The sequence below is a fragment of the Apis laboriosa genome, unplaced genomic scaffold (genome assembly GCF_014066325.1).
Source record: "Apis laboriosa isolate Shangri-la unplaced genomic scaffold, ASM1406632v1 scaffold29_cov151, whole genome shotgun sequence".
Classification (NCBI taxonomy): domain Eukaryota; kingdom Metazoa; phylum Arthropoda; class Insecta; order Hymenoptera; family Apidae; genus Apis; species Apis laboriosa.
Window position 1 is genome coordinate 214,916 of NW_025222728.1, and position 26,662 is coordinate 241,577.

Consider the following 26,662-nt stretch of genomic DNA (forward strand, 5'->3'; position numbering starts at 1 on the left):
TATTAATTTTATCTATGAGAATCTATTATTTAAAAAAGATTATAAATTATATTTAATAATAAAAAATAAAAAATTATATCAAATGAATCAAGAAATTAATCAAATATTCACGCTAAATTTTAATATATATACGTAATAATTAAAATAAAATAATATTCATTTAGTTTTTATTAATAATATATTTAATAGTTTAAAAGACTTAACACAATTAATTTTTTTATTTACGTTGTACACTTATTTCACATTTTAACACTACTTATCAACATTCTATTATATTCTAGATAAACTATTATAAATTCAAAGACGCAAGAAGCGCGAAGTATCCATGAACCGATAAAAACTGAAGACAGATATGAATACTACGTTCGACATTCGAAAAATCGAACAAAAATATATAAATATAATAAAGAAACTCGTAGAAAAACTTAAAAAAAAAAAAAGAATTTTTTAGAAAAAAATGAAAAATATTTTTCATCATTTGAAAAATCTAAAATTTATTTTTTCCTTATAACAATAACATACTAATAAATGAATATGAATTTTTTGAAATATATAAAAATAAAGTTTTTTAAAAAATGAGGTATAAAAAATTAAATTAAAAATATTATATATTTTTAAAATCATATTTACATTTATTAAATTTTTTATAACTTTTATAAAATAATTTATGAACTTGATTAACTAAGTTAATAGCTCGCTCTAAATTAACGTATTCTTTCGTTTCTTACCAACACAGATTCTGATGTATGATTTGTGTGTGTGTGACTGGAAAGAACGAACGATGAGCTGCTGCAATAGAATTAACAAAAATTTATGGGAAAAAACTTCTTTTCGTAAACAAGTAAGTTAATATAATTACATAATATTCATATATATGTTTGCAAAATAGTCGAAAGAAAAAAAATATTGATATTTTAATCAAAAGATAAAATATGTCACAATCTTTGTTGCGCATGCGAAGTCGTTTGATTGTTACATTACTTTTTTAACGGTTTTTATGTTTAAACAACAATTTATTTAACGTACTTCTATAAAATATATATATAATGTTGGTTTACCTTTTTAAAATAATATTACATAATATTATATATAATAACATAAATATAATAACATATATTATATATAATAATGTAATATTAAAATTGAAAATTCGGAAGATTGTACGTAAAATTGAAAATTCGGAAGATTGTACGGATATTATGAATAATGCGTATATATGATTTACGATCGAAATCTTTACTAATATAGCTAATTTTTCTAAAAAATTTTCTTTTAAGTATAATTTTTCGATATATCATTTATTTCTTTTCTTCTTAATATTTGAAAATAGCTTTGTATTAAAATATACTGTAGAAGAAAATAAATGAATTCATTTAATTATTCGTTCGTAAGTGACATGACATTCGTTTTCATAGAAAAAATGGAATTTATATTAAAAATATTTTATAATATATCCACACATATAGAATTGTTTTTAGAAAAATAAAATTTTAAAATATTTTAAAATAATATATAAAAAATATAATAATGTTAATAAATTTTTGTTTCTAATATATAATTATATATAACGAAAGAAGATTAAATCAAGCATTTCTGTAAGTATTTTTATTTCTTTTCGTTTATAATGAGACAAATGAACAAAGGATACCAATTGTACGATGCACAGTACAGTAAGCAGATAACAATATTTACAAACACCAGAAAGATTTCAATAGGTTGATTCTTTTTGCTATTCGTTTTTCTATATATTAAAAAGAATAATATGCACATTAAAATAATAGTTTTTTCGGTAGATAATTAATGAAAAGTTTTTATATACGGTAGGCGCATTTTAGTTTTTTTTTTTTTTTGATAGAGACATTTTTTTAAACTATTTGCTAACATTTGGTTTCAAAATTTCATTAACTGAAAATAATATAATTTTAAACATAACTTGTTACTTTTAGAATTCTATCTCTTTTCGTATTGTGTTTGTATAATATTTCTATTTGCAAGTAATGTAACATAATTCGATATTTAATATCGTTAAGAAAATCTATTTAGATGTAAAAATGTTGTAAAATATTTTGTTCGATCGATATATATTTACTCGATTGAATCGGAATGCGATTTTAAGGTGTTTTGTAATTTGATATCTAATTCGTAAGTATAGGCATTAATTACGTAAAAATCGGATTTCTAGATTGTTATCCTCCTCCTATGCAAGAAATAGTGAGAAAAATAAATTTTTATTTTAAGGCCGTTGATTTAAAGTTTTCTAACTACTAGTTTGGTTAAAAATTTACGATAAAAAATTTAATTAGATTTAGCTAAGTTTTTGATAATATTTTTTATATGATATTTTTTTGTATTTTGGCATTAACTTATTTAGTCAAGTTTTTACCAAGAGATAAAGGTAAGTACATGCATACGTTTATACTTGTACGCATACATGTATGCACATATACATAACTTTATATTGTATCATATCTAATTTTACAAACAATGATTTTGTTTTTCTTTTTCATTTTGAATCTAATAGTCAAATTATATGATATCGAATTGTAATCACATACAATTTTGAACATTTTTTTCTTTATGTTCCTCAATCTCACGTAACTCTCTTAAAATTACGCATATATTAGAAATAATTATATTTTGTGCTTACTGACATTTTTGTTTGTTAAAATGTTTCTCGTAGTTTTTTGAAGTGTAAAAAGTAGTAGAATACGTGAAATAGGTTAGATAATATTACAATATGTTTAGCTTGAATTATAAGGTGAGGAGCATAGAAACAGTATAACAAAATATATGAAATATTTATAAAACAGCTGTTTTCATTGACATTTGTGAAATTGTGATATCATAATAAATACAAATATTCTTTTTACAAATATGAAAAATAAATCCGAATGATTATTTAAAAAAAATATTAATATTGTGTGTTGAAGAAATGAAAATATAATTCAAACGATTAATCATATTGAATTGCTCATTTGAAATAAAATTTTATATATCGAATCATAAATATTTAACGTCACAGATATATAAATAACTTTTTTTTATCATTTCACAAATGGCAACAAAGATGAACGAATACAATTGTCGTGCATGGCCAAAGCCGTGCCTTATCACATACGTATTCATAATAGTGATACACTATTTACATTGAATTTGTTCAAGAAATACTTACAATTGGATATATCCCGCGCGTAGTAGTCTCATATAATACATTAATTTTAAATTAATTAATTAATACCATTCATTTAATGTATCATATCTTGAAATATGTGTCTCGAAATAAACATTGTTTCTCAATGTGATAGATGCTCGAGTTATAGCTACGTACTTTACAATAACTATCGTCTAATTTGGACGTTGGCGGATACATTAAAATTTGTTGTGCACATTATTGCTACGCTAAAGTTTAAAACTTTTTTTTCACCGATAATTTTAAAGTCTTTCGATTTGAAAACAAGACTTCGCAATAATTCCCTTAAAAGTTGAATTTATTGTTTTTTATATTTGAAAATAGTACGAATGCTCCTAAATAATATATTTTGCCGATTTATTTTTCAGCAAAATTACCGCAAGAATACATTTTTAAATAAACGATGTAGTTTCGCTAACTAGATTTAATCAATCACAGCAACACGTATGCGTATGGAATGACATAAGCAAAAAGTTTTTCGAGGAAGAGATAGATACTCGATACAAATTGCATCATTATCCGGATTTTAAACATTCATGATATAAGAGGCGAGTAAAAAATATCTTTCAGATAAAGTATCTTCGATTTCGATTATTCGAAAATAAATTACATTTATGAAAAATCTATGAACAATTCACTTCGCATACGATTTACTTTTTTAGATTAAAATTTATGATTGTACACGTGTTCCATTCTAAGAAATTCGGATCAGACGAGGTGTCGAATCTCTAAACAAATATTAATATTTAAAATGAGCAAGGATATAGTTTTATATCATATTTTCGTTTGTTTTTTTTTCTTTTTCTTTTTGGACATGTTTCGCGTTTCGTAAAAAATGTTTATATCGATAGAATTTCATTCGATAATACGTAGAAATACGTTTCAATGCAATGAAGAGAATTTCGACCGATTTGTTCCTAACTAATCGATTGAATTCAAAAATTTCGTGTCTGTAAAAAGTGAAATATACATTTTGTAGAAAGATTTTATATAGGATTGAAGTACAAATGATAAAACATGAATGTATCTTGAACACTTAAAAAACGAGTGGTTTTGGTTCCTCGTTGCCCTATCTTATGCTTTTTTTTTTTTTTTGTTTTTTGCTTCTGTTTCTACAAGTATTTCTCGGTAGTATTTTATCTTTCGATTTGCGTTCTTCTAAGGCTTGTAACCCTGATATGTTTCTGGAAACGTTCAGCTATCAAACGGATCGAATTTTAGCGATCGTGATTCAGGAAGTCGGCGCAAATTGCTAAATGCCTGATATAGGGATGCGTTGTCAGCATCACCGGCGCTAAATCTGTGCAATAATTTATTCTCGGGATCCCACGTAGAGTTTGTCGGTTTATACGAGCGAGGAATGTGTTGTTGTTGTTGTTGTTCCCCCCGATTATTGCCAAAAACGAACTCGTTTCCTGAAAACACATTTTCACATTTTATCGAAGATTCGAAATATCGATTTGTATCCATTGTATTAATCGCTCGTTCTGTTACCTTGGACAGGGGACAGCGATCGTGGCGGTGTTCCAACAACAGGTGACAAGGGCTCGTACGGCGGTGGTGGGGGAGAAGATGGCGACGGTGTCGGGGAGTGTGGTTGCCTCAAAAGAAGATCCGGATCGAGTTCGAGGATTCTTAGAACTGTTTGAGAATTCGCTCGAACCCAGGATTCGATCAAGTCTACGGGCCAGTCGGTTTGCGTGGATGCGTCTAACATTCTCCTTGGTGGATCCCAGCATATAGCATCCGGCGGATGGGACGAGCTTCTCGCCAAAACTCCACTCCCACGACTCGCGGGGGTTGGTAAATTCGGATTACTTTGAGGCGAACACGCTAATATTTGTAGAGCTTGTATGGCATTTCTCACCTATTTTTATTTATTTATTTTTTTGTGAAATACCAAGTGTCAGTAATTTTTTTCTGATTTTCACCAGAGATGAAATAATCTCTTTTTACCTCGCAACTCAACGTGGCTACGTCCTGATGCAACGTGGAAAATTGGGTGTCCAGTCGTTCCACGGATCCTCGAATGTGTTCCTCCATCGATTCTTGAGCGATTACTTGAGCCGTCCTCCCTCTCACTAAAACTCCCCTTGCCGGCCTTCTTGCCTCTCGATACTCGTCCCTGCGTCGAATATTTGAGGATTTTTTTCAAGATTGGGGGACAGACGACAGGAGGAGGGGGGGGCAGATAAATTTACCTGAATTTGGCGTGTCTCGGGCTCGAAGACGTGTGCAAAGGTGATTTGTTCGGCGGTGACAGGGGCGACGTCTCCCCTTCGTCAGGCACGTTTTCATCGTCTTCGCTAATGGAGGGTAACGTTAACGACGGCCCATTCATATCCGATTCTTGCTAAAATTAAAACAATTTTGGAAATTTTGCGCGTGAATCGAGACCGTCTTCCACCTCTCTCCTCCTCTATCCCCTCCGATATCGAAGGAATATACTGAAGATTATTGTACCTCGGCTTCGTATCCCTCCCGTAAATTGTAAGTGAGATCGTGTTGTATATCATTTGCAAACTGATGCTGATACTCGGGATACAAACGAAGCACCTCGACTAATCCATGCATATTTATGCACTTTAAATCGCAGTAGGTTAACGCTTTAACGTCGCAACTCGATTTGACTACGACATCCGCGGCACCTCCTCCACCTGCCCCACCACCGTTACTCGTGTGCTGCAGGTGGACGTTTATGTCACAGCCTACCAGATCACCTTTACCTTCAAACGAAATTCAAATTTGCCGATTCCATTTTTCGAGCATCGAAAATAAGGAACGTATATATATATTATTTATATATATATATATATATATATATATATATATATAATTATTATTTATATATATATATATATATATATAAAATAAACTCTTACCTAAGATCGCAACGACCATGTTATTTTGCACAACCTCCATGGAACCGTTGCACAAGTAATATATGTAAGAGAGTGCATCCCCTTTGTGAACTAAAAACTCGCCGGGGGCGCAAAAATTATTTTTAATTCGGAGAGATAGTAATTTGAGACAGCCCTGGGAAGCGGGCTCGAATATCGGTAAATTTAATATCTCGCGATGTAAATGCATCGAAACATCTCCTCGCAGCTCCTCTGGAAATTGTTTCAGGGTCTGAAAACGTGGACTGGCGTCAATCACGGAATAATAAACGGATGATTAAATTATAAGAACAAGAGCAACAACGATGGACAATTTCGGTGATTAAGTAAGTGTAATTATGATTAATCGGGATTATTATATAATTTATATTCACCTCGTGTATATCGATACCATGATTCAAGGACCACATAGTTTGGAAATAGTCTTGCATACGTTGTTTCAGTTCTTCGGGGATCTGATGCAATACGAAAAAATCCTTGAGATCCCGCAATTTTGTTTGGTATAGAGATCTTCTAGAGTAAATTCTTTGAATAATTGCAGTCACGTTACCAAAGACCACGGCATGCATCAGAGCTGTAGCATACACGATATGTACAATGTGGAAATAATTCCAATATTTGTGTAAATTTCCATTCAAATTTATTCCGTATTAATTAACATCAATTCGCCCCTTCAATTCACGTGTATGCAAATTTTTCCTTTTTTTTTTTTTTTTTTTTTTAGTGATCGAAAGAAAAAAAAAAGACAAGCGTGCGGCAATCGATTTTAATTAAATCGATAATCCTTACTACGGAATAACGGTATAAATATATTATTGATCGATGATTGTTTACTGACCACCAATGAGCATCGTGCAAATTGAGAAGAACTTCTCGGAGAATGTATTGGCCGAAACATTTCCAAATCCTACCGATGTCAGGCTACTGCACGTGAAATACAACGCGGTGATGTAACTTTCCGCGTGGGTTACGTTCTCCACCGAAATCTTCAATTTTTCCGCCAACGTGTGAATCCAACCTGGAAAAGTGTGCTCGTGTCAAATCGCGATGGTCGCATCACCACCACCACCATCATCACCACGTACACCACGTACGATCGAAACGAAGATTTTTATCGCGAGGATATCGCGATGAGTGTGGGAAAATCGATAAAATTCTTAATTTACCCGAGTCTCTTCAATTATGTCGACCTTCGCTAGATCGCGCACCCTTAAATCTGTGGATAACAGATCGAATCTCTATAGAGAGATAGGTAAGTATTAAGAGGTCATCTGCGAGGCAGCTGATTTAATCGTGCCTGGTGAGGTGGGATCCGCGTTGTATCTCCGGTTTTTAAATCAGTTCATTCGTTCATTCACGCGAAACGAAAAGATTAAACAGAGATTAAACCGCGATTAAGTGGACGCGAATTGTATTTTCTCCTATTGGAAGAGAAATGTTTGCACATGAATATATAACTTTTAATTAATACAGAGCCGCTTCTCAAAAAAACAAGTCTCTCTTTGAAACGAGGGATACGTATATTTAAACGTTATATAGATACGAAATAGGTTACCAGGTGTTTCTTTAGAGGTTCTATTTAGAGGAGAAAAGTAAAGATAAGTCGTTGAGAAACACTTTCTCGACTTCCCAACCATTCGAGTGTCTCCCGTCAAGCTTGACTTCAAACAAATTTCGCGGGGCTTTGTACGTTTTGGCGAGAAAGATTGGTTGGTGAAAAACTTACCGAGATCCCAATCGTTGTCGTTTCTCAATCTCTCTTTTTCAGCGATAACGAACCAGATACAGGCCAACCAATGCGCCACCAGGATGAAGAACAGCATCAACATGGTCAGAATCACGGCGCTGTACTGCGAGTATCTGTCCATCTTTTGAAGCAATCGGGCCAGCCTCAATAATCTCGTCAATTTCACCAAATGAATATTACCGTGCCCCGATTCCTGACGAGAAGAGAAAAGAAATACAAATTGTTATTATACGTTCTGAAATTACGCTCGAGATTGTTCATCGTTGATGGAAATAAACCGTGATTCGTATCGGTAAGTAAATAAACAGAAAATCAAAAGAAAACGTCAATATTGAAAGTTGAATCGATAATAATTATGTGTTCTTGCGTATTATATATTTGTTGCTTTCTAGATTGTACGCATTCATCGTGGAGATATGTCGCTCGAAGCGTCGTTGAAACGTATCCCCTCCCGTGTTTTCAAAGGCAAGGACACGGACACGAGGAATATGCTGTACAATTTAATAATACATCGACCTTTGCTAAACGAACTTCATTCACGTCTTCGCTTTCGGATATTGCACAACTCGTATCTCGTTTTCCTTACATTTCTCGTTAGAGCATCGACGTTTCATTGGATTTGAAAGTTGGATTGGTGAAACTGTTTCGAGCGAGCAGCACAAGACTCCGCGTATACATCGTACAACAATGTGCGACGATTTAGAGGTTAGAAACAATACGTAAATAACTTGGATAAAAAGTAACCGACTTCTTTTAATCTCTCGTATCTCGTTTTCATTACATTTCTCGTTGGAGCATCGACGTTTCATTGGATTTGAAAGCTGGATTGGTGAAACTATTTCGAGCGAGCAGCACAAGATTCTGCGTATATATCGTATAACAATGTGCGACGGTTTGGAGGTTAGAAACAATATGTAAATAACTTGGATGAAAAAAGTAACCGACTTCTTTTAATCTCTTGTTGTCAAGATCAGTGAACAGTGTTTTGAATAGCGTCTTGCCTCGTCTTTGTTAGATAAAAACAATTTTCGTTAAATCAATACATAAACTATATGATTTGAAATTGGATAAATTTTTGTTCGGCGTCAATCCAAGTTTAATTTCATCTCGAATCATTATCGGAGGTTTTGTTTTTGTTAATAACGAAGAAAAATCGTCGAGTAAATTGTTCTCAAGAATATGAGGATCTTGAAAAAGTTGAAATATTGAAAAAAAAGACTCGTGAAGATCAAAGAATCGTGCCTTTTCGCGAATAATTAAGCGTGTTAAGTGGTGTTATGCGATAATTAAATTACTCACCTCGCCGCTGTAAACGTCGGACGCGTAGAGAAAATCAAAGGGCAAGGCGGCGACAAGATCGACAAAAAACCATCCCTTTAGATAGTTGACAGCGATGCTTTTGCTGTTGCTGACCACTTCACCCTTTCTGCTCACATAGGTCGTCCTAAAGTTCAGAACGATATCTGGGGGAAAGATGATTCGATCGTTTTCTTCCGATATTTCGTAATCGATACACGCGTGTTTTTCGAATTATTAAATTAACGCGAGTTGAAAATCAAGTTGGAAACTTTTGTATTTTCGTCGAAAGAGACGAAGTAATATACACTCTCTTCGACTTCTTCCTTTCTTTCTCCTTTCTCGTCATGGAAATGCAACGCGTTAAAAAGTTTATAGCGATGAACTGGTTTTTAATCTCGTTAACAAACCATATCAAAATTCGCACAGCATCGTTTACAGCATTTTTACGACGAATAGAATACTTTTCAATATAAAATTTTTCTGAAGGGAGAAATAAATTTAAAAAAAGGCGAAATAAAAAAAAAGGTGTGAAGACACCTTTTGATATGGTAAACGAAATTACAATTTTCTGTTCTCGAAGAGAGAAAGAGAGAGAGAGATAGGATCTCGTTGAACACCCATGAAGAGCTCTTCGAACATCTTGTTACTCGATATTCAATTCAGGTATTGAATCAATTCAGTGTGTTTGTAGAGCGATTGTCACGTTACTTAAAGAACACTAAGACTTTATACCAGATATGCACGGTTATATAATGTTTATATTTAAATTAAATTAAATTAAATTAAATTATTCTTATCGATTCTTTTTTTTTTTTTTCTTTTTAGAACGAATAAACCGAGGATAAAGTAAATTTTTTAACATAACGTGCGTGGAAGGAAACTGTTTCACTGAGTGACGGTAATTGAAACCATCGATTATTCATAGATTGAAGGGAAGAATCGTTTTGCTTTCCAACTTAACGAGCTCCTCGAATCGCGAATCCTTCTCGTTTCGTTCTTGATTGGATTATTTTAAAAAAAGCATCGATCGATATCCATATCCGAATAATTTAACAATTAATCATTTTAGGCTTTAGAAAAAGAATCTTTCCCCCCTTTCCCCTTTTTCTTTTTCACAACTTTTTTTCCTCGTTAACTAAACTCAGAAGAAATTAATTAATTAATTGCTCGATTCACTTACCGGTTATGAAGAGTGCCTCGACGACAACGTCGCTGACCATCGTCGGCCTGTCGATGTTAATGAAGCTCGCGTTAAAAGGGACCACGATCGCCACGTAAAATGTCGCGAGGAGTATTAACCAATCCCAGCAAGACTTGAAGCCACCGTAGTGGCTCAAAATGAATTGAGATTTTTTTATTCCCGTCGTTTTATACTCGGGCAACGGTGGCGCGGTGGAATGAAGAAGATTCTATAACGGCAAATTATTCCTTCTGATTTGTCTTGTTGTGAATGAAATGGACAATGATTTCCCCGTCCCCGGTAAATTAAAAATCGGTAACGATGCACTTACGTTATTCAATTTAATTTTGTGCTTATTGTCCTGTTTGTAATGGCCCGACAATTGATAAAGGACGGCGCGGCTCCTTCTCCTCCCGTAATTAGCCGGCGGTGCTTCCGGATCGAGGCCACCTTTTGCGTCTGAAATGTTCAATCGTACACCATACCGTATATAACTTTCTTCCCAATTATTTTTTTAAATAATACTCGTACTCGTGATGTGCAATTAAAAGGGAGAAAAAAGCGTGTGTGTATGTGTGTGTAACCTCGATTATCGAAAAAAAAAAACACGATTTATTATTCGATTTATTATAATTTTTCTTTAATCAGTTCCATCAGTGACAGTGACAGTTCTTCTTCGTAATCGAGGATTCTTTTTTCATTTACGTACGTAATTTTCGTTTCAATCGAGAGATGAACAGCGCATAGTGCGAAGAAAATATGTTCGAGTGCGATGATACATACGTAGTAGTGTTTGGATCGATTTTTTTTTTTTTTTTTGCGAACAACACGTGCAATTATTATTTAAATTTCTCGTTATAAGAAAAAGCAAATTGTTGGAAGCCGTTTGAGTTCGTGCTGCGCTTAGTGTTTTTTTTTTTTTTTTTTTCTTTTTTTAAGAATATATAATAATAGCTTGCTAATAATATTGCATATTGTAGGTTTCACGTGCGTAGCGTGTAGCGTGGCCGCGGTGGTTAGGAGGCACGAAACGTTGGAACATACGTTGAAAAAGTATGTACACTGGGAACGTTTAATCCATACCCGATGTATGGGCCCGTGCTCGTATACTTTGGAATGCAATTCATCAGTGACGTCGATCGAAATGCATTCCAGAGAAAAATCGTTTCGTCAGAGTCTGAGTTCGGCAGCGAAGCTTGGCTAGAACTCACCACTATCTTGCAACTCACACAGCTGAAGGTTCTTCGTGTGGGTGATGTCCTTGTGCGAGGCCAGAAAGAGGACGACGTCGCCCTTTTCGTTTTTGATCGGGACAATATCGAGCAGACAGTCGAATGGGCTTCCTGTTTTATATAATTAAAAATTATAAAAGTCACTGATCCTCGACTTGAAATGAGAAACGCTTTTCTCCTCCCTCCTTTTTTTTTTTTAATCTCCCAAAATCAATAGTGAAAAAAAAAGTAGCACGTATTATTGAAAGCACGAGCAAATGCTTATGCAAATGTAACAATAGAATCGATTCGATAGAATAGATTATCTTGATTAAACGTGATTCCGTTTGCACCTGTGCTCATCACGTCACGATTAATAACGTTTAATCGTAGCATAAATCATTTCTCGTAATAACACGTGCAATTAAATAATCTCGGCGAATCAAAATCTAACGGAGTTTATTTTCGTATCCTCGTTGAAAATTTTAATAATAAAAAAAAAAAAAAAAAAACGATAACAATATCGGAAAAGGAAAAAGGGGAAGAGAAGAGAAAATTATTTTTAAAATTTTAATCTCGCTTTTCCCCCAAGGGATTGTTTCGATTGTGCATGCAAATCGTAGGGATTTGATAATTGAAGAGAATAATTAAAATTAAAACTCGAATAAATAAAACGTTAATTAAATAATAACTCACCGTTCTTTTTGTAGAACACCACTTCCATCTTGAGCTCCGTTTTGCTCTCGAGGCTCTTGTCGATCATCGCCCTTTCCTCTTCTTTCGTTTCCGGGCCATAGAGGAATTTGCAAGCGCAACCCTTTTGCATGATTTGCGCTCGCGCGAATCCTGTCAGCTCGCAGAAACCGTCCGAGCAATAAACGATCGGATAGAGGGACGGAACCTGCGCATTTCCCAGCACAAAATTGCTGTCTGCCAACAGAGAAATAACGGGCGCATAATCTCGATTAATAAATGGAGCACGGATTCGTTTCGACTACTTTCTATCCTACTGAAGTCTGAAATTCTCCCCTTTTGTTTAAAAAAAAAAAAAAAAAAAAAACAAAAAGAGGAGGAATACGTTTATTATCATTTTATTTTCCAACAATTCGAGAATATGAATTTTTACCAATTAACTTTGCGCGGAATTTCAATTATCGTTTTGATGAATCAATTTATCAGTGTTCATTTTACAGTTTTTTTTCTTTTTTTTTTTTTTCAGTTGGCGGACCAATTGAGTTAACGATACGAGAAAGGAAGAAGAAAGAAGGGGAGGGGCAAGAGAGGGGTCGAAAGAGAAGTCTGATTGACGTTCAACATTGCGAAATTGTTCCACTTATGTTGTTAGTTTTGTTCATTTCTGTCGAATTTCTTCTAGGCGGAGCCTATTCTCTCTCTCTAAAAAAAAAAAAAAAAAAAAAAAAAAAAAAGAAATTACTTTACTCGCGGTCATATTCGAAATGGAGGCGAGGCAAACAAGATTTCGTTGATTATTAACACACGGGAATAACGGGTGTGATGCAAGAAATTGATGCATGACTGCATCGTGTGGTACAGTTCATTGGTTGATGAGCTTTGTCTACGTGTCTGACGTCACGCATAATCTCTTTCAACGTACTATTTTTAATTTTACGCTCACACCCCTTGAAACACTTTCATCTTTTCCTTCAAGCCTTGTGAGATTTCAACTCCCGACGCTTCTTCCTGTTCTTGGAAACAAAATCAATGACTCTGTTTATCAAAGGAGTTTTGTTGTATGCCGTTAATGCCTCTTTTCCAATTCTTCTTCTTCTTCTTCTTCTTCTTCTTCTTCTTCTTCTTCTTCTTCTTTTCTTTTAACTAATGTCCAAGTGTACCATTTGACGTAAGAGAAAAGATGCTCTCCTTGAAATAAATGCGATAACGGAAGCGCATTTATTTTTTTTTTTTTTGTCTTCTTCTTTTTCTTTCTTTCTTTCGAACGAACACGTTTAAACAATCTCGCGCAACTTTTTTTTGCACGTTTCAAAAACGGATCGTGATGGCCGATGATGAAGTCACCCTTTATGAAAAATAATGATTGTCGCGTGTATGGTAGGGAGTCGATCTGTTAGGAAGGGATGTAAGATAAAAATACGATTTAGGGGTAAAGTTTGAAAATACTAAAGTCTAGGCGTTTTAATCTACTCCATATTTATTCTTATACAGGATCCGGCTGAATAATATATACAAAAAAAAAAAAAAAATAAAAAAAAAAAAAAAAAGAAAAGAAAAAAATAAATTAAATTAATAAATAAATTAAAAATAAATTAATTTTCAGTTGGATAAGAGATCATTAAGTAAAAAAATGTAGAATAAAATTTTATTGTTTAAGTCTTTGTTTTTTGAGAAAATCAAAAATTTGTAAAATCGACGATTTCTAAAACGATTTGCGTTTTCGAAAATTTTTAAACGGAATAAAATTAATTCTATACTTTTTTGTTTATTTTCACACGTAGATTAACTTTTTATCTATATAATTCATTCTATATGCAATTGGAAATTAATTCAATTTCAGTTGTAATCGAAAAATTTTCAATCTCGATTTTTTCAAAAATTGGAGGCGAAAAAAAATTGTTTTATTTTTTATTTTTTTTAATTTTTTCATAAAGAATCATCCATATGTCCATTCGTGCATGTTATTTAGCCGGATATCTGTATACATTCCTCATTTGTTAATTGAATTTTAACACGTAATTAAAATAGAGATCGCGCAATATTTTCGTTCTATCGCTCGAGATTAATTTCGATTCAAGTAAATATGTACCTACTTGACCAAATAAATTTATAATAAGTTTAATGAGAATTAATCTCCTCGCGTTTCAAAGAGATTAAGCATTTAATAATATTGAAATAAAATGAATTTCAACCGACACAAGAGACACGAATAAACGAGAGAGATGTAGAAAATGTACATCCTCCTTTTTAATTATGATTCTTATTTTCATACATTTGTGTGCACTCGGTTGCAAAAGTATTCATATTCGTGTTTTCGAAAAATCACGTTTATTTCGATTTTTAAAAATGAAAATTTTCATGCACACAATGCGGAACAATTTATTTTTTTCGAAAGAAAATCTCATTACGTACGTATGAAATCGATCTTCAAAATTTTTACCATTTTTATTTTTTTCCTCTTCGTCCCTTTTGTACACAATTTCCATTAAAAATATTTTTTACAATAGCATAATAAATATTAATCTCGAGTATTTTATACATTAATCTCTAAATATATTTCCATTATATTAAAAAAAAAAAAAAAAAAAACAGAATTAAAATAATACCGAAACTTTAAAGTTTCATTTTATCCATTTCGAAGCGATATTTCATTAATAAAAAAAAAAAAAAAAAAAAAAAAACCTCTGCATATAATACCTACGTGTTTCCCATTTGTTTCGCGTTATTCTTGATAACACAATTTATTAATTTGAATACTTTTGCCGAACTGATCGTAAACACATTTCCAATATTTATACACGTAAAATTATCTTTCGATCGTACATTATGCAGGTACTGTAACTAACACGTGTAAATCGATGATCGCGAGAACGACAGCGTTTACGATCAACACATCAGCTGCTAAAAGCGGCGTAAACGCTATAGTTTCAGTTGAACAGTCTGGACAAAGACTAATGGAGTCGATAAACTTGCACACGTATCGCGCGCATAGGCGTTAGATTAAATGGCAGAAAACTTATGAACAGCGAAAACTGTTCTTTTAGAGAATACCAGTGTTGAAAGATGGCAGGTATCGGACGGCCGTCTCTGATGTCGGCGCGTAAATACGTAAATAAAAAGGCTTCTTGTTGGCAAACTTCTAAATTCGTCGCGAGAAAAGCTCGTAATCCAAGTAAGTAAATAATGGAGGAGCGGCCGGTGTAAAAATAGCCGCCGGACCATGAGAACTGCATTTTAAATAAATATAGATTATACGACAGTATATGTGGATAGAAGAAAATTTACATGGAAGGAAAACAAACAGGGAGAAAAATATTGTGAATATGCACGAAAATCGTATTCCATCCGTGTGAATGGTGTGTTATTACCGCGACACGTTAATTTTTCAAGATTAAACAAAAATATGTATATACGGTGCATACATATTTGGTTACATATTTTTTTTTTTTTTTTTTAAATAACGGAAGATAAGAGATAGAAATATATTTATAATCCGTGATTTCGATTTTCCATGCAAATTTTCCATGGTCGAAAAATACAAAATTAACAATAGGCGGTTATCTTTTTAGATACGAGATATATTGTATTAAACCGATTAAACAGCGGTATTATGCGCAAGGTAAAAGGGTTTAAACGATTTATCTCGAATATTTCTTCTCTTCTCGCGATATAATAATACGTGCAAATTTAGATCGATAAAAACGCAACTGCTAAATTGCTGCGTTCTTCGAAAATAAATCGGAACGGAATTTTATGTGATAATTTACTCGCTTGTAGAACAGATAGACATTTTTTTTTTTTAAAACTATAAGCCCAAGAGAGACGGAATAGATTTTCACGTTTACCGATCGTTAATTGAAAAGCGATAACTGCACGCATCATAATTTCCATATAGCCATATTTCACCGATAACCGCAAAATAATTAAGTGGATACGACGAGGGTGTGTTGCTGTAGCTATTGTGGTTAATGTGGTTCAATTTATGTTCTATTAGATACGGTTGAACGGTATATTTAGCATTTATTATTTATTACGAGACATTTGTATTTTATACACGTGTTGATGAGTGAGAGACACGTATAAAAAATAATCTCATTCTCAAACATATTTTAATTTAACGATAGTCGCGAATTAAAACTTGACGTTGTACACGTTGTGTCTTCTTTTCTCCCTTTTTCTTCTTAATTTTTCCTCGAACGAATTAGAATTTCCTATTTTTCGACGATTCTTCCGAACTGTTCCTCGATAATGAAATAATCGTACGTGTAAGTACGTGTTATTCTCGATGTTAATATTACATGGAGAATATAATATAATAAAGTGGCTTGATCAAATTTGAAATTATCGTATCGTAAATGGGGAAAGGAGGAGAGAAAATCTAGCGGTAAATTGTATCGACTTGTTTTCAATACAGTTTAAGAAGTCCGATATTGGATAAAGTCGATACTGTACAGTGTACAGGTTCTCGAAGACCGTTTGATTAATTCTTATTGAAGATTCAACGAAGGGAATAATGTGCCGCGCAATCACAATTATTATTAGCAGGATCCTTTTTGATTTTTTTTTTTTTTTTAAATTAATTAATCACTTTTGAAGTTTTTCACGTTTGACCTGTATATCGCGAAATACGTAATATTCTTGAAAGGTCGGTCTTCATTGTAACACGAGTCGCCATTTGCTCTATTTAGGAGTATTCTCTCGAGTTACACATTCATAGCTTTTTCTTTTTTTTAGAGGCTTAAGCTTCCATTTCAAATCTAGAGATTTTTACCACGAATCTCGTAGTAGCGAAGGGTATGAATATATATATATATTTTTTCATTTTTAAAAATGTAATTGAAATTAAATTTTCAGAGGAATTTTTTTTCACAGGGCGCGAAAAAAGTCGATGTCGAGAGTAAGGAAAAACGACAGTATTTATAATCTTCGTTCTTCGATGCAATTTAAAGAGGAAGGCCGAGAGACTCATTACTTTACAGCGGAACCTTATCACCCATGATTGAGGTCGGTGACGATGATAACTTAGCAATTTCCCACTGAGGTCGTGGTGTACCATTCCCTCCCCCCTAATCAGATTTCTACAAAATTTCGAGTACGTGGAATTGTGAGGCAAATGGAACGGTTTAGGAGGGGGCCGGAGGGTTCCGTTCCCTTTAAATTGCCTCTTGCATTGAATTTTTCGAACTCTCCCCGAAGCGGCCAACTTTTCCCCGTGAGTATGAAAACACAAAAGTCCAATATTCCGTTGAAACTGATTGCCGCTAAGACGGCGGAGGAGGGGGAGAACTGGGCCACTTACGAAATCCATCTTCTCCAATACTTGTCCCCCTCCCCCGCCTTATGGCAATTCGAACGAAATATCCTTCGTAGAGATTTCAAGAATTTTTAATTTCCTTCCTCTTATCGTAAGAAGAAAAAAAAAAAGTGAAAGAAACAACTGTTATGTCGATTCGAAAGAACACGTTTTAAAATTTTCGACATGAAAATTCTGCTTCGAATAGGGAGAGGGGGATATTTTTCTCTTACACGGTCCTCCATTTGCTTTGGAACGTCTCTCTTAGAACATGAGAGACAGAGAGAGAGAGAGAGAGAGAGAGAGAGAGAGAAAAGAGAGGATTAAGCCTTGCCATGGAGTAGCTTAGCCATACCTTTTCAAAAAAAAAAAAAAAAAGAAAAAATTTCTTTCCTCCCATTTGAAACCGTGATGAATGGATTCGTTTAATCATTGGACACTGCGTTTCCAAGAAACGAGCGGAAACGAGACTCTCTGATAATTGATTACCGATTTCTTTCGTAGGGGAACATTTGGAAGAAGGAAATTGTCTTGGATAATTGATAATTTCAATGGTTCCATCGATGGAAATACATCCGTCCGTCTTGTGCCACTACCTTAAACCATAAACGATTTATAACCAGTTGGAACCACTTACGCGCCACTTATACACGTTATGCATATTCTTGATTCGGGGGAAGAAGACTATGAATCGATAAACGTTATGTGTCTTTCTCGGAAACGCCCTGCGTCATTACTTTTCTTTTCAATGTTGGGTGCTACGATAAGATAAGTGTCATTGATATCGAACGGTCATTAGGGTGTCGATCAATACCTGAATGCTCGAATGCATTTTTTTCGGCATTTTTTTTTTTTTTTTTTTTTCAGAAGTAAATGCGAGATAATAATTGTTAATAAAGAGGGGAGGGAAATGGGAACGGGGGATGTGTATTCGATATTTGCGTGTGTTTTAAAATTGTAATTTTCAATATATCTTTGAATATCTTAATCTGGAGAGGAGCATCTGAAACATGTTTCAGATTTCAAAAAAGTTTTTCAAAAATAAATGGTTCTTCAATCAAAGTCGAATCAAGTGAAAAGTTTAAAGGTAAAAATCTGTTGCCTTTTTTTAATTTTAATTTTATTGTCTCTAACGTGAATTTTTGCCAATATTTCTTGGAATATAAAATACGACACGAGATTTTAGAATCTCGTCGCGATTCCGTGTTATTAATTTGGAATATTGGAGATGAAGGTAATTTAGAATATGGAATATTCCAAGAACTACGTTATTCGGATTAGTTAAATGACGAGGAGATATCGATTAACCAAACAAAAATGGGTAGAGCTGTATTTAACGAAGACTTTGCAAAATACGTTCGATCGATTTCTATCTCTGCGACAAAAAGGGAGTAAATTTTTTAACAAATTATAATTCCTATATCGTGTTTTTTCATTCACACGAGGGAATAATTTTAAAAATAAACGCTTTTTAATCTTTTTAATCTTGTAAAATTTTACTAGATTTTACAAGATATTTGTGCAATAATTTTTTACTCTCTTCTTGAACAAACAACGCAGCTTGCACATCGTTCGATTAATTTTTCCTTTAGAAAGAATATATCTGCAGTCTTCTCTTTCTTTTTTTTTTTTTTTTTTTTTTTTGAAAATTGAAAATGAACGAAATATTTGCTCACGTGTCGTTTCTTGTTTGCCCTAAGATACATTTCGATCGTGAGATTCTATGTACTTTTCACAAATTGATACGCGGTTGTTGGGGCTTGGAAAATTTACTTTTACTCGATATCAATCCTGACTTTCGAAGACAATTTCTAATCGAGTTACACGTTTATCCACTCCTGTGGTTTCCCATATATAATATATACTCCTATTGCAATTAATACGACATTATATACGAATCTTTAAAGTCAAAAAAGTAATCGTCGAGATTATTATTCCGTTATTATTTCGAAATTATTAGATTTGTATATAATAAAATAAAGAAGAAATGGAAGAATAGAAAAGCACGTTTGCAATCAGATTTATGTTATCGGGATATATTTATTCGTGGTCGGTTGTTAAATGAAAGTTTCGAGGTCATCAAGTTATACATAGTAGAACGCGCAGCTTTGAATTTGTTGAAATTCTATTCACAAGTTGGATCGTTGCGATATGATGATTTGATGTTGAAACATGTACAAAAAAAAAAATCGAGAACTGTCAAAGATATTTTAACGAGATTTTCCGTTTTTATTTCTCTTACATTCATCTTTTCTTTCTTGGATATGCAATGGTATAGCAAGTGTAGTATTATTATACGCGTCTCGATTTCGTGTCTGGCGTTTGCTCGATCATTACTACTTCGAAGAAACGGATCTCGCTACCGGCGTACAATTTGTATTATTGATCTGAATATTTTATCTGCTGAGGAAGGGAGGGGGAGGGGGAATTACAAGCTTAGAAAATCGCTTTGAAATTATCAACTTTTTCAAATTGTAATATCTCGAAATTATCGACCGAAGTTTACTTTTAAAATTTTTTTTTATTAAATTGTCGTTCACTCTACGATCATGATTCCTTATTTTATTTCATGAGAAGTATTTGATTAATAATAATAAATAGGCGATGATAATCGCTAATAACAACAACAAAGGCCATTCAGGTGTACATGTAAAGATATTTCTCTAGCTTTCTTACTCTCCTCTTAATTCCACCACTCGACACTCATTGTTATTCAATCGCTTTTAATAGATTGTTTTCCTTCCTGAAACAAAAGCAGCTTTTTCCCTTCGATTTTTCGCGCGAAAAATTGCATGAAAACGCGGAATCACGAAATTTGTTTGTAAAGAAGAAGAAGGGAGTAAAGACGAAAAAAAGAAGAAGAAGAAGAAGGATAAGCAAGAGATATTAGATCGAATTTACGAGAATTGGATCGCGAATATGTATAAGAGAACAGAAGAACGAAAGTCGATTCTCATGGCGTCGATGTTAGATTAATAATTTACGCTCTGTCTGGGGTCGACGGACTTATGGTAATAAAAGAGGGTGTACTCAGAGTTTGCTCATATGCATTTTCACGGCCAAAGGGGTTGCGCTTTCTTACGAGCTAAGCTGTTTGAAATATATTACGAAAATTATAAACTTTACTTTATACTTGAAACAAAGTTTATTTTAAAGTTTTAATCAGATGGATACTTCGGTTTGAATGAAATGAAATTTCGATATGTATCAACGAAAATATATATATATATATAAAAATTGAGAGATAAATTTTTCGTCTGAAATCTCCAACGTTTCTAGAATCGTAATATTGACGCATCGGCGAATACATGTATATGGTCACTAAATTGGTCGTGTTTGTTTGTTTTGAGCAGATACAACAAATTTGTATGCGATGCGATATATTTATAATCGAGCTTATATATATATATATATATATATATTTACAAATTCCTTTTTTCTTGGAATCGATTAAAAAGGAGAAAGCCGTTGGATAGACGTGTAAAAAAGTTTGCCAAAAGGAATATTCCAATTGGCCCTCGACGAGTCTTGGTCAGCAAAGACAAACGAGTGTTTGAACAGTCGTCAACCATCCTTTACCCCAGTTGGCGTTACGCCAAACACGAACTCGAAGAAAGAAAGAGAGTGCCAAAAATATCCTCGGAATAGGTACTTCGAATCTCGTTAACGAGCAATTATTTCCCTTTCCCCTCCCCTCCGCCGAGATCAGATAGTTCTCAATGGAAATAATACCTCGACCAAACCTCATTAGTCGTCCAACGAAGATTTTCTTTTTAGTAAGGATAACCGGCTACGATACGTTTCGAGAAATACTCCATCATATTCGGGCGAATTTTCATCCTAAATTTTTTATCATTACTTTTTTTATAATAATCACCCGAAAAGGAAAGCGTGAAAAACATGGCAACCGGAGAGATCGAGAGAGTAATAATTCCACGAGGGTCGTCGTATCCTCTCGAAGCGACCAAGCATACAACGACACGATCGTCTCGAAAGTGTGGTAAACAAGCAGCCCGCCCCCTCCTCGATCGTACTTGCTTGAACTAATGCAAATAATGGTTTCGATCGGCGGGGGGATCGAATTTTCCCTCGCGTAATTATGAACGGAGAACGCTCCTCGTTCGAATATCGACGAGCAAATCGGCCACAGATACCAACAGATCGTTTACCCCGGACGCGAAAATTAAGTTCCCACGTTTTTTTTTTTTTTATCGCGCGATTAAGCCGATTGATAATCCTCTTAGGAAGGGAGAAACACATGGACCGGATGTTTTTGCAAAAATTAATTCCCTCGTGGTATATGGTAATACAATATTGCGCAACAGTCGCCGTGCACATGAATATGCATACGTATATCCGACACTGTGTTTCGACATCGCGAACTGTGTTTCGCTAGCTTATGTAAATACATTTATATACGTGCAAAATAATATTCGAGTTTAAAGAGGATTTGAAACGATTCGAATCCCTCGATTAAAAAAAGAAGAAGAAGAAGAAGAAGAAGAAGAAGGAGAAGAAGAAGCAGTAGTAGCTCGAAGATTAGTCGGGATCGAATGCAATTTTCGTCGCACCAACCTCGAGAATGGGTCGGTGTTCCATTACTTTCCAACGCTTCTCTGTTTAATTCCCTTAACAGAAGATGATGAGGATTTTTCTCGTCGCAACACACAACTTTCTCGTAATTAGTTTTTCTTGGCCCGAACCACGTTCTAATTTTGTACCCATCGCGTGTATCGCCTCCTTTCCTAAAACGCCGCCTCATGAGAAACCTCGGATGAAACGTCGAATGCAAAATTTTCGCTCGGAAAAGATTAGCCGAATACGTGCCCCGAATTCGATACATTCGATCGAACGTGGTAAACCGTGGTGGTAGTAGTATTAATCGTCCAATTTAACCGGCCAATATTCCATTGTTAACGTTTATTATTATACCTGAATGGGATATCTGCTTCGTTTTTATATATATATATATATATAGAGATAAAAAGGGGGAAGGGGAGATTGCTCTTTCTCTTAGACCCAAAAACTCTATCCCCGCACGCTATAAAAGTTGAAGGGTGATCAAGTTGATATTCCCGGGGGAAGATAACCGGGGAAGGATCGTCTCGTTTGGTGAACCCTTTTCGCCGTTTCGCCGTTAAAGCAACGAGTTACTAACTTCTGCGCGTTATTAACAATTATTTCAAAATTCGAGGACAAAAGTTTTCGGTTGACGACGTGGCGACTCCAATCATGTACCAAGTATCGCTTTAAATTTACAATTTGATCGAACGGTTGGTAAGACGTGTTTGAACAGGTATTATTAATTTTTTAACTTATAAATTTTTAATCTTAAGCTTAGCTTCTTCTTTTCTCTCTAAAATCTATCCAAGATGTTTCTGTATTTTCAAATCCGGGAAACGAGGATCGTCTTCGAAATCTTGGCGTTTCGTTTAATTCGAATTGATTCATTTTCACCCCGAGATCGGAATTTCATTCATTTATACTTTTATCCGATTCAATCCATCCTCGTGGAAAGAAGAAACTTTGTGATGAGCCAGTTTTAACGCGGTTATTTCTCTCTCTCTCTCTCTCTCTCTCTCTATCTTGAATCTTGTTCCAATATCATTTTGTTTTCAATCGAACGAGAGAAAAAGATGTATATATATATATATATATATATCACAGAGTTCAATATACTTACGGGTTCCATCGAAACGAGTAGCGATAGTATCTAAGAAAGTATTTTGTGGGGCGAGGAGGCCCTTCCTGACCGGCATTGGGGCCACCCCGCCGCGCTGTCACGCGCTCGAATCTGAAAAAATAAGGAATACGATTCTCATTTTTAGTCAAAGTCATGCGATCTTTACGTGTATTATAATAAGTTAAGGGTTGGGTGGTTAAAGCTTGGAAATGTATGCACAAGGGAGAGGGGGAGGGGGAAGAACGTTTGACAGGTAGGTCAGTGGTCCAATGAAAATAAAGGATTGCGTGTTGCGCGGTAGTTGCAATGATAGATGATTGCAGTTTAAGCGAAGTAGAATGGAACTATTTTTAACCGAGACTTTTTAATTTAACACGTTTCAAAAGCGGTCGAACCCCCTTTGGGGGCTGAAATCTATCTCTTGATTTTTATTTTTCGCAGATTCTATTTTTTGCAGATATTTGCGATTATTTTATTTTTTTTTTTTTTTTATTTGTCGCTTCATTTCCTGTTTTATCTTCAAATATATACATCGCGTAAAGTAATTTTATGGTATATGTATATATATTTTTTTTTTCTTTTTTTTAGACAGGGAATTTCATGAGTAGTTGTGTAATTTTTATGAATAGAAATGTGCAGAAATGCATTTGCAGAAATAAGGATCTCTTTCCGTGGAAGTTGGCGATATATTCATAGCTTTTCATTATTCATTATTCTATTGTTACTCACGTTCTTTAATGGTATTTGCGATTTCATTTTCATTTGGAATTAATCCAATTGAATTTAAATTTCTTCTTTTTTTTTTTTTTCCTTTTTTTCAATTAATCATCGAATATCATTAATGTGATAATTTTCAGTGATATTATTTATCTTCGATATCCTACACTATTCTGATGTGTACGGTTATAATTAAATCGTTAAATACCATTTTAATTTGGAATATTAAGCTTGAATTTAATTATACAGAATAAATTAATAAGCTTCGATTATTTTTTGAAAGGATCAACGATTTGATCAAACGAATAAATAAAGATCGTGGAAAGATTTTTTTAATTTCGAAGGCAAATTGATTATAAATATGTCGATCGATATATTACGATTTTCTAAAAGAAAAATTAAAGAGAAAGGAGGATATTTTATAAAGGTATTTATGTGCATAATGTAATATGCTCGACAGAAAATGATAAATTAATATTTATCATTCTTTCCTGCATATTTCGTTAATATTCAATAATTGAAACATTTTGATTCCCCAACAAATGCAATTAATACAATTCTTTATGACACGTTAAAAGATTAATTCCATTTCCTTCTCTTTGCTAAAGTCTTTGAGAAAACTCTTCCTTCTTTTTTATTCATTCGCAACATTTGCATTTGTTGCAATGATTTCTTTATTCCATGCATTCTCCTTTCCTTCGTTTATTTATGAAATAATATCCATATCGCTGGTACAGTGATTCGAGCGATGTAACAGGTGTGAAGAGAGGACATAACACATATAGGATACATTCATTACGTGCTTATCCTCTCTTGTACGGAGAGGATCACCATTTACAAAATCACTTTTCTTTAATCGCTTAAAACGTTAAAAAGTTAACTGTTAACAAGTTTCAACAGATCTTACACATTCTAAAAATAGAATTCTCTCTTACAAAAGATTTTTCATTCAACGATCTCCTCTTAGTCCTACAACGTATCCCATCATAATGCTTTGCCACTTAACCCTTTTTACGAGAAAGGAAACCCTCACGAAAATCATTTTTTGAACTCGCATTTTAAATTCGCGTGTATAATGAATAGAAAGTAAAAAAGGAGAGAAATAAGGAATGGAAGAATTTGTTCTACGAGGAACAAGCCTCCTCGCATGCAACATATATTATTATCATCATATTAAAAATTGATCAATCGTCCCAATCGTCGAGATACCGACCTTATCGAGGAAAAAAAAGTTCTACCTAATGGTAGGACATATTAGGCATCGCATCGGGAACACTGCACCTATTCTCTCGTATCCTCGTTTCCTTCTCGATAATTCTCACTCTCTCAATTATTCCCACTCGAATTCACGTTCGAGAATATGTGTATTATACTCGCGACACGAGAGATCTTTCGAGAGGTGTTTCTTTTATCGCGACATAATCTCCCCCCGTTACACACGAACGGGAATACACGCGGAACGTTTGCTGGTACTCGCGTAACTGACCGAGCCGAGGGGAGAAATTCTCTCTATCCTGATGGCCCGGGCTCCTGGTGGCGGACTTGCGCTCCACGCACCTAAGCGCAACATGTGGTAAACCGTTGAAGGTATACACCTACACACCCACACCTTCCCCCCGCCATGTGCAAACACAAATGTATGCTCGATAAGTACGCGAAGTGACGCGAAACTGTGTGCTGCACGCGCACACACAGCGTGCATACGCACGCGCGTTGATCATTTCCGAATACCGCGCGTATATACCGCGGCCTGTGAAACAGGGTCAAGATTTCAACCGAGGATCAAACACGCTTTTCCCGCACCACGCTCTTCGATCATTATATCTTAATTGGCCTGCTTATTGGGATTCACGTTTGCCACGTTTTCTTGTATATATATATATATATATGTTAATTATCTTTTTATTATTTCCTATAGTTACTTTCTCCCGTGGAGGAAAGATCGTGGATTTCTGTGTGTCGTATTAAATTTTCTAACGAGAAATTATTTAAAATTTTCACTCCCTTTTGGTTTTTGTAACTAGAGGTCATTGTAATCGGATTGATATCGTGGACTTTCGAGGGAAATCTTTTTAAAAAGATTATATTGCGAACGTTAAATCCTCGCCGCTCTTCAAGACGATATACACGGAATCCTCGATGAACTCCATTTAAGAGATGCTTTAAAGATTTCTCGACGCCTTTGAAAACGTTTCGTCCGTTTCAACGAGTTTCTCATTGTGACACAAGTGAGATTCAGAATACCTTTACCTTTTTTTCTTTTTTCTCTCTCTCTTTCTCGTTTAAGATGGCAATGAAAAAACGACTCATTCATTTCTTTGCCCTTTATATTTCGAAAGAGAAAAAGAAAAAACCGAAAAACTGTTATTAAACTCTTTCCAACTTCATCTCGAGCTTATTTTATAAAAGTGATACGACGTATTACACGTCGTGTAGAGATTTTTCTCAATAGATTTCGCGAAAAGATATATATACCGCTTTTGAAAAGGAAATTCATTGTTCCTTTGGAACGTGTGTTGGCAGGGAGGATTTACTCACCCCTTCCAACGTGATATCGGCAATTCTCCCGATATACTCGGAACTTTAATTTTACTTAAATGGCTTCGGTGGAAGGAGAGTGGTCGTTGAACGGTAATTGCGACACGCAATATAAATTTCTCTCGAGAACGTTATTTCTTTTATCAATTTGGATGCTTGTACGCACGAACGTGGGACGCGTGCTATAGCGCGATAAACGTAGATAAATCGA

At 34.2% G+C, this 26,662-nt stretch overlaps 2 protein-coding genes across 5 annotated transcripts in view; one reads left to right on the forward strand and one right to left on the reverse strand.

The window, feature by feature from the left end:
* Positions 1 to 1,620: 1,620 nt before the first annotated feature.
* Positions 1,621 to 25,327, reverse strand: LOC122714391 (potassium voltage-gated channel subfamily H member 8). Its single transcript, XM_043935685.1, has 16 exons — positions 25,127 to 25,327; positions 23,197 to 23,307; positions 12,224 to 12,457; positions 11,528 to 11,659; positions 10,648 to 10,775; positions 10,317 to 10,545; positions 9,137 to 9,300; positions 7,817 to 8,030; positions 6,929 to 7,108; positions 6,465 to 6,664; positions 6,073 to 6,322; positions 5,654 to 5,916; positions 5,392 to 5,543; positions 5,147 to 5,315; positions 4,685 to 5,057; positions 1,621 to 4,605 (listed from the first exon to the last, which is right to left on the reverse strand). The coding sequence occupies exons 2-16, from the start codon at positions 23,270 to 23,272 to the stop codon at positions 4,385 to 4,387; spliced, it is 2,985 nt and encodes a 994-aa protein (XP_043791620.1). The 5' UTR covers positions 23,273 to 23,307; positions 25,127 to 25,327; the 3' UTR covers positions 1,621 to 4,384.
* Positions 7,972 to 26,662, forward strand: part of LOC122714393 (uronyl 2-sulfotransferase-like) — a 29,159-nt gene continuing 10,468 nt past the window's right edge. For 2 of the 4 annotated variants that reach the window (XM_043935687.1, XM_043935688.1), the window contains exons 1-4: positions 7,972 to 8,129; positions 8,230 to 8,737; positions 16,955 to 17,014; positions 17,093 to 17,432. The gene's annotated coding sequence lies outside the window, so the exon portion shown is untranslated. The remainder of the gene's footprint in view (positions 8,130 to 8,229; positions 8,738 to 16,954; positions 17,015 to 17,092; positions 17,433 to 26,662) is intronic. The other 2 variants (XM_043935689.1, XM_043935690.1) reach the window with 2 other exon arrangements.